At 53.8% G+C, this 11,442-nt stretch overlaps 1 protein-coding gene and 1 pseudogene across 1 annotated transcript in view; both read right to left on the reverse strand.

Moving 5' to 3' along the window:
* The window catches only part of MMP15 (matrix metallopeptidase 15), a 29,819-nt gene extending 18,807 nt beyond the window's left edge, over positions 1-11,012 (reverse strand). Inside the window, exon 1 of the mRNA XM_007520086.3 lies at positions 10,151-11,012. Coding sequence (XP_007520148.1) covers positions 10,151-10,309 — 159 coding nt within the window. The 5' untranslated portion in view covers positions 10,310-11,012. The remainder of the gene's footprint in view (positions 1-10,150) is intronic.
* LOC132536890 (SWI/SNF-related matrix-associated actin-dependent regulator of chromatin subfamily E member 1-like) lies at positions 585-9,976 on the reverse strand (annotated as a pseudogene).
* Positions 11,013-11,442: the final 430 nt, after the last annotated feature.

Here is an 11,442-nt window from a genome sequence, read left to right on the forward strand (position 1 = left end):
ACATTTTCAAGAAGCTACTCTATGGAAGTAAAAAGGAAAGTGAACTTTCAGGAAGCTACTGATGGGGTTTGGGAAGGTTTAAAACTATGGCTTTGGGGGGGTCAGGTGGTAGCGGCTTTGGGGGGATCAGGTGGTAGCGCAGCGGGTTAGGCACACATGGCGCAAAGCGCAAGGACTAGCTTAAGGATTCCGGTTTGAGCCCCCGGCTCCCCACCTGCAGGGGAGTCACTTCACAGGCGGTGAAGCAAGTCTGCAGGTGTCTTTCTCTCCCCCGGTGTCTTCCCCTCCTCTCTCCATTTCTCTCTCTCCTATCCAACAACGAACATCAAAAATAACAATAATAACCACAACAAGGCTACAACAACAAGGGCAACAAAAGGGGGAAAAATGGCCTCCAGGAGCAGTGGATTCATGGTGCAGGCACCGAGCCCCAGCAATAACCCTGGAGGCAAAACAAACAAACAAACAAACAAAACACAACTATGGCTTTGGTAAGCACCCAGGGAGCTCTAAGAAGGCATTTGTGTGTATTGCACTAAAGTAAAAGACTCTGTGGGGGTAGGATTCAGGTCCTGGAACATGATGGCAGAGGAGGACTTAGTGGGGGTTGAATTGTTATATGGAAAACTGAGAAATATTACACATGTACAAATGACTGTATTTTACTGTTAACTGTAAATCATTAATCCCCCCAAAAAGAAAAAAATGATAATAAGAAGAAGGCATTTGTAAGAGTAGATTCTGAAGCGTCAAAGGTTAATTCTCTAAAAGGAGTCGACATTTTCTCAATTTAAATTCAGCATTTGAGGGCTAGAAACAAGATCCCAAAACAAGAACCATCTTCACAACTGCTTAAGAAGGGTGACTGTGCCATTCAGCTCATGATGCTAAATGATCCAAAAACCTTTAGTGGTGTGATATCAATAAGAAAAATATTAATCCGTGGTCTGGGAGGTGGTGCAATGGATAAAGCACTGCATTCTCAAGCATGAGGTTCCAAGTTCAATCCCCAGCAGTACATGTGCCAGTGTGATATCTGGTTCTTTCTCTCTCTCCTCCTATCTTTCTCATTAATAAAATCTTTAAAAAAAAAAAAAAGAAAGAAAAGAAAAATATTAATCCACAAATCACATACCATTAAAACAAAAACAAATAACCACATTTTTTTTTTCATTTAAAAAAGTATTGAGAACACATAAAACAAGGCAACATTTATTCTTTTTCCTCATCTTCTGGTTTGGGGTCTGTTGGAGGCTCCTCCACTGTTGCACTGTTGCTCTGTGAGCCAGTGTTACTATCGCTGGTTCCTTCCTCCGCCATACAGTCCACGCCCTCCTGTCCACTACTCTCCTAGTCCTCAGGTGTAGCTGTGCCTTCTTCCTCATTCTTCTGGCTTCTGGTTGTTTCTTCAAGGTGTGACTCCTTTGTTCCCACTGGAATGTTCTTTCTTTTCTTCAGTCTTACTAGCTCCTTGCTACTCTTCAGGACCGATGCTGCTCTGACTACACTCGGCTTACTCTGCTGTCTCCTCTCGTTCCCTCCTTTTTTGAGCCTGACACTCTGCCTGTGCAATTTCAGCTGTGATTTTTTTGTTTCCATTATCCACTTCTACTTTCAAATCATACAGCCTTTTAAATTCATTGTTAAATGAACCTGTGCTCTCTTCAGGAATTTTCTCTTCTCCTTCTTCTCCTAGCATTTGCCTTCTCTTCTCCTGATGTCGTTCAACTTCTAGTTGAAGTTCAATTTCTAGTTTTCACTGATGAAACCATTAAGAACTGGACCTGTAATTTGAGGACCTGTATTCTAGCTGTTGTGACAATGGACCAAACACCTGGTACCACACTCTCACTAAGGATTTCACTGATGAGGTGTATGTGTGGGGGGCACTAGCTGTCACCAAGGAGCCTATTTTGCCTTCAGGCAGCAATGACTTAGGGAGTTCTCCCTCAGGCTGAGCAGAAACCCATCTTCTGTCCTGAAAGCTTGTTCACATAACAGACCTTCACAACAGAGCCCCACCCCTGCTCTGTGAAATGGGAGTGTTAAATCCCCACCCCCACTCTCCAGAGGGTTGAAATTCCATAAGGCAGAATATTCCCCAAGAGTGGTGAATGAAGGAGACTCTGTGCCAGGCAGCCCTGTCCCCCACAGATCATCTATGCCTTTGGAGGGTGCCTAGTTCATACTTATTTTATGAGAGGAACGGAGACCAGAGCACATGCTATAGCATAGGGTCAAGCCAGAACCTCATGCATGCAAGTTTTTCACTCTCCTGGCTGAGCCACATCCCTAGCCACTTGGCTCATGTTTGAGCAGTTCTAGAACACACCACACCACACACACACACACACACACACACACACACACACACACACACACGGTTAAGCTGAAGGTGGGGAAAGGGGCTCTGGGTAGTGGGCAGAAAGTACAGGGTGCCCAGCTGGGGAAGCTAGGAGGTGGACATTCTGAGTTCCTGCTACTTCTTTACCCTGTAACCTCCCAGTCACCCCACCTCTCAACTCCTAACCTGGTAAATGGAAGGGGCTGTGGACTAGTGGGCAGCCAGGGCTGGGGTGAGAGTCTTGCTTGACAGCTGTTTCAAATCTGGTAGGGGGGTCAGGTCTGGGAGCCTCACTGGAAACCCCTCAGTGGGTTTTGTCTTCTAAATGGGGGGTGGGGCTGTCCGTGGAGCAGAGCCCAAGTGGCTGGATAGGTGAGTGAAGGGTTGGGCAGTTCTGAGGTGCGTTCCAGGTCAAGGGCAGCTTTGGCCTGGCCTCCACAACCTCTTGCCCACCTGGCTCGGCTCCAACAGGCTCCCGCCTGGTGGCACTGCCACAGCATGGCAGCTCAGATCCTTGACCTGTTGCCACTAATTGCCCTTTGGGGATGGGAAGTCCAAGCCAGGCCACCTGGATTCAACACCCTCAATTTGGTCATGCCTTGGTTAGGAACCTAGGGGAAGTTTTCCTTCCTCCATTTTGGTTTCCCCTACTGTATGATGGGGTAGGAACAGCACTGACATTTGCAGAGTGAACTCCAGAATTAAATGAAAAGAATGAAAGTGCTTACAAAACCCCAAGGCCATGCCCAGGGTGAACTATCAGTAGTAACCCTTGAAATCCCCGTCCCCAGCACAGCGTTCAGTGTTATATACAGAAAGGCAATGAGGGAGTCGGGCAGTGGCGCAGCGGCTTAAGCACACGTGGCTCAAAGTGCAAGGACCTGCGAAAGGATCCCAGTTTGAACCCCCAGCTCCCCACCTGCAAGGTAGTCGCTTCACAAGCTGTGAAGCAGGTCTGCAGGTGTCTACCTTTCTCTCCCCCTCTCTGTCTTCTCCTCCTCTCTCCATTTCTCTCTGTCCTATCCAACAACGACGATATCAATAACAACAATAATAACTACAACAAGGGCACCGAAAGGAAATAAATATTAAAAAAAAATTTTTTTAAAAAGAAAGGCAATGAATCTTGCCTACCCCCACCCTTGAACCCCATCCAGTAGTAACTGATATTATATCTGTTTTGGAGAGGGAGAAACTGAGGCTCAGATAGGTTCAGGGAAGGCCAATAGTAAATGTCATTTGCTTCTCACCATGGCTCTGCTTTGCTACCAGGTATCATGCTCTCACCCCTCCCAGAATGGCAGTCACTCCTGGGGGAGGAAAAGCTGGTGCCAGGGCTCAGGACCCAGCCTGAAGAGCCAATCCAGACTCCACCCCCCAGGTCCCTCAGCTTCGGCAGCTTAAGTATCAGCAAAGGGCTACTGCCACCAGGCCAGGTCGTGGAGGATGACTTAGTTCACCTTCTGACATGCTGGGAGAGAGATGGGGTCTTCTAGGAGCGACTCCTCGTTGGCACACATATTTCTGTTGTTTGTACTCAGGACTGCAAAATCCGAGCTACCTCCCCCAAAAGGTACAGTGTCCGGGCACCCCCAGAACTAGTGCCCTTTTGGGGCTTGGCTATACGTGAGCTCTTGAGAAACAGCTACCTGAGGTGCCCACTGTGTGCTGGGGATACCAAGCTACCTTTAAGCCCTCAGGGCCTCTGAGTGCTCTGTGCAGTTCTTCCAGGAGCCTCTCTTTCTCTTTCTAATTATGTTTTAACTTTACTTATTTATTTTTGGTAGGACAGAGAAACTGTGAGGAGATAGGGGGTTAGAGAAAGGGGCTGGGTGGTGGCACACCTGGTTGAGTGCATGTGTTACAATGTGCAAAGACCTGGGTTTGAGCCCCCAGGCCCCACCTGCAAAGCTTTTCTAGAGGTGAAGCAATGCTGCAGATGTCTGTCTCTCCCCCTCCTTATCACTCCTTTCCCTCTCATTTTCTGGCTGTCTCTATCTAAAGATAATGTGAAAAAAAAAATTAAAAAGAAGAAGAGAGGATGGATAGATAGCATAATGGTTATGTAAACAGGCTCTCTCTCATTCCTGAGGCTCCAAAGTCCCAGGTTCAACTCCCCCGCACCACCATAAGCCAGAGCTGGCCAGTGCTCTGGTTAAAAAAAATAATAATAGGGGGTTGGGCGGTAGCACAGCAGGTTAAGCACACATGGCTCAAAGTGCAAGGACAGGCAGGAGGATCCCGGTTTGAGCCCCTGGCTCCCCACCTGCAGGGGGACACTTCACGGGCAGTGAGGCAGGTCTGCAGGTGTCTCTCTTTCTCTCCCCATCTCCCCATCTCTCTTGATTTCTCTCTGTCCTATCCAACAACAACAACAACAGCCATGACAACAACAATAACAATGACAACAACAAAGGTAACAACAAGGGCAACAAAGCGAGAAAAAGGGCCTCCAGGAGCAGTGGATTCGTAGTGTAGGCACTGAGGCCCAGCAATAACCTTGGAGGCAAAATAATAATAATAAATAATGATGAAGAGAGAGAGCTAGAGATATACCTGTAGCACTGTTTCACCACTTGTGAAGCATTCCTTATGCAGGTGCGGACTGGGGGGCTTAAATTTGGGTCCTTATGCATGGTAACAAATGGACTTAGCCAAGTGTACCACTGCCCTGTCCCATCAGGAACCTCTTTGTAATGGAGAAGAAGCCTAGCAGAACCTCCAAGGTCACTCTGCTTTTACTGACCCCCAGAAGACACCTCCATGCCCGAGGCAGAGTGAGGCATGCTGCTAGGTTGCCACCTGGACCGACTATGTAAGCCACACAGATCCTAGGATGATAACGAAGGTGCTGGCTGTCTCAAGTCTCTCCAAACTGCTACAACACGAATACCATAGGCCACTCACTGGTTTACAGCAACAATTTATTTCTCCCAGTTCTGGAACCTAGAAGCCAGCACAGCTGGGTTTGGTGAGAGCCTTTGTCCTGGTTGCAGACTGTCACCTTCTCACTGAGTCCTCCCATGATGAAAGGGGCAAGGAAGTTTTTGAAAATAGCTGTTTTTCAGATAGAGAGGGGCGACCACAACATTGAAGCTTCTTTTTCATCTTCTTTTTTCTTTTTAAATATTTATTTATTCCCTTTTATTGCCCTTGTTGTTTTTATTGTTGTAGTTATTATTGATGTCTTTGTTGTTGGATAGGACAGAGAGAAATGGAGAGAGTAGGGGAAGACAGAGAGGGGGAGAGAAAGACAGACACTTGCAGACCTACTTCACCACCTGTGAAGTGACTCCCCTGCAGGTGGGGAGCTGGGGTCTTGAACCGGGATTCTTATGCCAGTCCTTGCGCTTTGCGCCACCTGCGTTTAACCCACTGAGCTACCACCCGACTCCCTTCCTTTTTCTTTTTAACTGCCGCTGAAGTTATCACTGTGGTTTGTTCCTGCACAATGAATTCACCACTCCTGGTAATCCACCCCACCCACCTTGTCTTCTTTATTTGATAGGACAGAGAAAAAATTAAGGGGGATGGGGAGACAGAGTGGGAGAGACAAAGAGACACCTGCAAGTACTTGCTTCATCACTTGTGAAGCTTCCCTTCTGCAGGTGGGGCGCGGGTGCTCACACCTGGGTCCTTATACACTGTAATGTGCGCATTCAACTGGATGTGCCACCGCCTGTCTTCCAACACCGAAGCTTCTTCCCCCCAATGTAGTGGGGGCTGGGCTCAAACCTGGTTTCACACATGGCAGAGCAGGCACCCTCCCACGTGAGCTATCTTGCCAGCCCTGGAGCAGCTTTACTGATGGCACTAAGCCCATTCATGAAGCTCTGCCCTCAGGACCTAACCACTACCTAAATGCCCTCTGAGTAGCATCACTTTGAAAATTAGGCTTTGCTGTGAGTTTTGTGGGGGAGCCACAGACATTCAGTCAATAGAACTAACTTTACTTTGAGCTAGGAGGCAGCTGTACCCACAGTGACCACCTAGCTGGCCTCAGGCAGAAACCAAACATCCAGTTGGGCAGATTAACAGGGAACATCTGGATGATCTGGATGATCTGGAGGCAGGGAGGGGCAGCCAGAACCAAACTCTTGGCAGGAAGGGGCTTTTCCAGGCCTGACAGCTCAACCATTCTGAGCTGGCATCAGAGAATATGTGGAGGGGCTTGGGGGGGGTGGCACACCAAGTTAAGTGCACATAGTATGAAGTGCAAGGACCAGCACAAGGATCCCAGCTGGAGCCCAACTGCCCACCTACGGGGGGTCGCTTCACAGGTGGTGAACCAGGTCTGCAGGTGTCTTTTTCTCCCTCTCTATTCTCCCCCCTCTCAATTTCTCTCTGTCCCGTCAGAAATTGGGGGAAAAAAATAGCCTCCAGGAGCAGTGGATTCATAGTGCTATCACCAAACTCTAACAATAACCCTGGAGGCAGGGGGTGGGGGAGAGAATACGGGCAGTAGAGGGCTGAGGTTTTGGAGGCAGTCTTTCTGGAGGAGTCTGTGTGTACTTCTTTTCTTTTTTTTTTTTTTAAGATTTATTTATTTATTTCCTTTTTGTTGCCCTTGTTTTTTTTTATTGTTGTTGTGGTTATTATTGCTGTTGATGTTGTCATTGTTGGATAGGACAGAGAAATGGAGAGAGGAGGGAAAGACAGAGAGGGGAAAAGAAAGACACCTGCAGACCCGCTTCATCGCCTGTGAAGCGACTCCCCTGCAGGTGGGGAGCCGGGGGCTCGAACCTGGATCCTTAGGCCTATCCTTGCGCTTTGCACCAGTGTTTAACCCACTGCGCTACCACCGACTCCCCTGTGTGTGCTTCTATATTGCTTCCACTTCTGGGAGTGAAGGGGGGAGATGACACAAAGATAAGCATTTGCACTGGAGGGGTCAGAAATGGGTAGGTGGGATTGATGCACAGTTCAGGCAAGCGTACTCTCTGCAATCAGGTGGTCCAAATACTGGGACCTGGCAAAGAGCTGGCATGAAGGGGAAATCCAACTGGATCCCACAGGCCCCTAACTGTGACAGTCAGCTCAGCACTCTCTGGGGTTTGAAATAGAGCATGAAGGGGAGCAGCCTGGTAAGAGAACAGCCTGGGAAAGAGAGAGGAGGAAGAGCCAAGGCTCAACTCCCATAGACTCCCCCCCCCCCCAGGCCAGGGGATCTTTGCAGTGTCTGCTCTGTGTTTCAGAAAGGGGCTTAACAAGATAGCAAGTGGAGTGGGGCATGGAGAAGCCTGGGGCAGAGGCTCACCAGGCAGACATGACGGTCAGAAACATAATTAAAGCCGCCCCCCCCCCAACACACATACACACTACCACCACCTTCTGCCCACTGTGACCAGCTGGCTAGGAAGACAGGAAAATGGCTATTCAGGAAAAGTGGGTGTGTCCATGTCCTGGTGGCAGTGAGACCACACCTGTCGACTATGCTGGATGAGTCACCTCTATGGGGTGGCCAGGGGCTCTGGGAAGAGTGGGGAGTGGGTGGGAGGAGACCAGAGCTTTTCAGATGAAAATAACAAGCTCTTAAACAGGCAAAGTACTGGAGCCAGAGCTAAGGGAGGGAGTGGGGTTTGTATGCTCAGACAGGGGGCACTAAGGTCAGGTCAGACTGGAGACTGACAGCTGGGCAGGAGCAGGGCAGGGTAGAGTCGCTCAGTGAGGGCTGACTGTCTTCTGCAGGTGTCTGCTGACTCTCAGCACAGGCCGGCTTCCTTATTCCTCAGCCTGGTGAAACTCTTGTAGTTTCTCCCTGGGAGAGGAGGAAGGGCCAGGGGCTGGCTATTGCTCAGGCATCCAGCCTCTCAGAGAAGGTCCCAGCCATTATCTGACCTGGTGCTTGGAGGGGGAGGTGGATAGGAGGTGGCAGCAGAAACTTTCTCTAAGGCAGGAGGCTCCAGAAACAGGGTGAGGCAGGTCCAGGAGTCTCTGAGTATGGTCTTGGACTGGCAAGGACCTAGGGAGAGACACCTGCACCTCTGGACAAATGGGCTGCTGTTGAAGCCATGTTGGGCCCAAGCCAGTCAGAATGGATGGACTCCAGGGAACAGCTTATACCCCAGTACCAACTCTAGGAGCTGAGACAGTCACCTGCTTCCAGCTCCCTTGACTTCCAACATTTAAGGGTCCCCTAATCCTGCCAGCAACCAGTTCCCACCACCCTCACCCCCCAAGAGAGGGACTGAAGACCAGTCTCAAGAGTCTCTGGCAGTGTGGCCACAGGCCCACCAGTGCTAGCCCTGGGCTGTGAGTACCCCCTCCGTTGGGTCAGAAAGGAAAGAGAGGCAAAAGCAGAAGCAAAGGAGGGGAGTGAAGCCCCTCCAGCTGCAGATCACAGTGTCTCTGCTTCTGGCCATCTAGGAAGCCAATTCTCAATGTATTGCTAACTTTCAGCTAGGTCCATGACTGCTTCCTGCTAAGTAGATTATAAATTCATCCAGGATGTCTGGGTGGGACTTGCAGTTCTCAGGGGTCTGTCAGCACACCTGCCTAATACCTGGATGGCAGGTAGAGGGTCAAGTCCCACCAGCAGGAGCCCCACCAGCATACCCTGCCTGCCTGCTGGTATGAATAGGGGCATGGGCAGCTGACCTAGGCACTGCCTAGGCTGGCACTCCGAATCCTCCCAGGGCCTGGCTCCCCGCAGCTTTTCCTCGGCTTTGGTCTGGGAGGGAGGGCAGAGCAGGTGGGGAACTGGCTGGGAGGTGTAACTTGAGCCGAGAGGAATTCCCTGCCCTTCCTCCCTGCTTTAATAAAAGTAGGGCGAGGAAGGGCAGCCTTCCATCGGAAAAATCTCCCAGGCTGCCAGGGGAGGTGGATACCCCACACCAGGGTCTGGAAGGGAGCACCCGCAGGCTGCAAATAGAAACAGCGAGCACTGGAGGCTCCAAGCGCACCCAAGGGCACAAAGGCCCAAATGGAGCGTGGGGGCGGTCAGGGAGGGTGCAGGGGCGAACCTCATTCTCCCTACCCCCAGCCTCCCCTCTCCTAGTCCCAGGCTGAGAGCGGCGTTCTAGAAGTCAAGCAAAAAAAGAAATCTCAATTTCTTTGTGGGCAAAGGTGCTATTCCCACTCGGAAGAGTGTTCTGGGTCACTGGGAGCAGGGGCGCTGGCTGGACCCTGCTCTGCACCAAGAGGTCGCGCCTGGTCACCTGCAGGCATATCCCGCGGGGGCGGGGGGCGGGGGGCGGGCGGCGGCGCAGGGACTTCAGGCCGGCAACCCGGGCCAGTGACGCCTGGAGTCCGCCCTCTTTCCCCGGGCTTGGCGGCAGGAAGCGCGGGGGAGACAGGTTTCTTGGACTCTAGGTGCAGCTTGCGCGCAAAAGCTCCAGAAAGTGGCGGGTACTCTCCGGGCAGAGTCTGTGGGCTCGGAGCGTCGAACCCCTTCTCCCTCCTGCACCGCCCTCTTCCCGAGCTCCGCGCGTGGCCGTGCCACCCCGAGTAGTCGCCCCGCCCGGGGAGCCCCCTCCCCACCCACTGAGCCCGCCCGCGCGCTCTCGAGGAATCGGGCTCAGGGGAGGCAGCGCGGAGGGCGGCGGGGAAGGAGAAGGGGGGAGGCTGGAGGCGACGCGGGTTCAGGGCAGGGCGGCAGGAGAAGAGCGGGGTCGCGTCCCGCACCCCCAACATCTGGAAAGGGGAGCGCCCCCTTTCATCCCCTAAGGGTACCGGCGCGCACAGGGGAAGGCGGGGAGGGTTTGTTCTCGGCTTCCTCCAACTCCCAGCTCCTGGCTGCGGGTGTGACCGCCTCCTCCCTGGCCACCCCGCCGAAGCCCCCAGGGAAGAGACAAGTGCGGTGCTCACCTCGGCGTTGACTTGTGCGTCCTCCGCCGTGGCGCCGCGGCCCAGGCAGCCCACCAGAAGCAGCACCAGCAGCAGCGGTGGCCGCGGCGCCTTCTCCCAGCTGCCCAGGGTGCTGCCCGCCCCGCCGGGGCGCCCGGGTGCTCTACGGTCACTGCCCATGCTCGGGGCGCCCGGCCCGGCCCGGCCCGCTGCGCTGCACGCGGGGCTAGCTAGCTGGCCGGCAAAAAAAAAAAAAAAGGGGGGGGGTGCGGTGCCCGCACGCGGCACAGGAACTTGCGACGCCCGCTGGGTCCCCGCCTGCAAAAGCCGCAGACCTGGGGCTCCCGGCCCCCCGCGCAGGTTCCCACGTCCCCCCACCCCAGACGCGGGCGGGCAGGGCCGGGCCGCGGGGGACGGTGAGCGCCGGCCGGAGCGCAGCCGCGCAGGGTCCCGCAGCCTCGCTGCCCCGGGCAGGCGCAGGTCCCGCGCCTTTGTCTGCTCAACGCCCCGGCCGCCCGGCCCCGCCGCGCCCCTTGCCCATGCCCAGGGCACAGCGCGCCGCCCGCCCGCCCGCCTGCCTGCACGGGGACTGTGCTTGCCCGCGCCCCGCCGGCCCGGGTGCCGGGTGCCCGCGCCCAGCCGGGAAGAGGAGGCTCAGCGAACCGGCCGGAGCGAGCCAGGGAGCCAGGGCCCGGCGTCCCCCGCGACTTCGGTCCTGCTCGGGGTGCTCTCCGCCCTCCGCCCGGCGCGCCTCCGCTGCCTCATCTTAAAGGGACAGCGTCCTCTCTGAGCGCCGGCCCGGCGGGGGCGGGGGGCCGGGGACGGGGGGCGGCACCCCAGCCGAGCGTGCAGCTGTTAGCAGGTGCGGGCGGACGGACCCAGCTGGAGGCCCTTTCACTCTCTTGCCCCGGCGGGCGGCCCGAAACTTACCCGGCCCGCCCACCTGCCCCTCCCCCCCCAGTTAGACCCTCCCACCATTTGCTTTGGGGAGCCGCTGGACTCCCAAATCCCCAAGGGACTCCCTGCAAAGGCCCGGGGGGATGGGAAGCAAGGGAGTCGGAAAAGTTCCCCCTTTCCCACCTGCTGACTGGGGGTTGGGATCCTGAAGCGGCTGAGGGCTGTAAGGGAACTGGGGAGGAGGGCCCCAAGTGTCCGGTTTTAGGCGAAAATAAACAACCTCCAAACTTTCGTGGATGGGGCTCCTTTCCCCTCCTCTCCTCCCTTCCTCTCCTCTCCACTCCCCTTCCTTTCTCTCCCTCTCTTTTATTAAGTTTGCAAATAGGCCAGAATATTCTTTTTTTAATGCTTTATTT

This window comes from Erinaceus europaeus, chromosome 2, assembly GCF_950295315.1.
Source record: "Erinaceus europaeus chromosome 2, mEriEur2.1, whole genome shotgun sequence".
NCBI lineage: Eukaryota > Metazoa > Chordata > Mammalia > Eulipotyphla > Erinaceidae > Erinaceus > Erinaceus europaeus.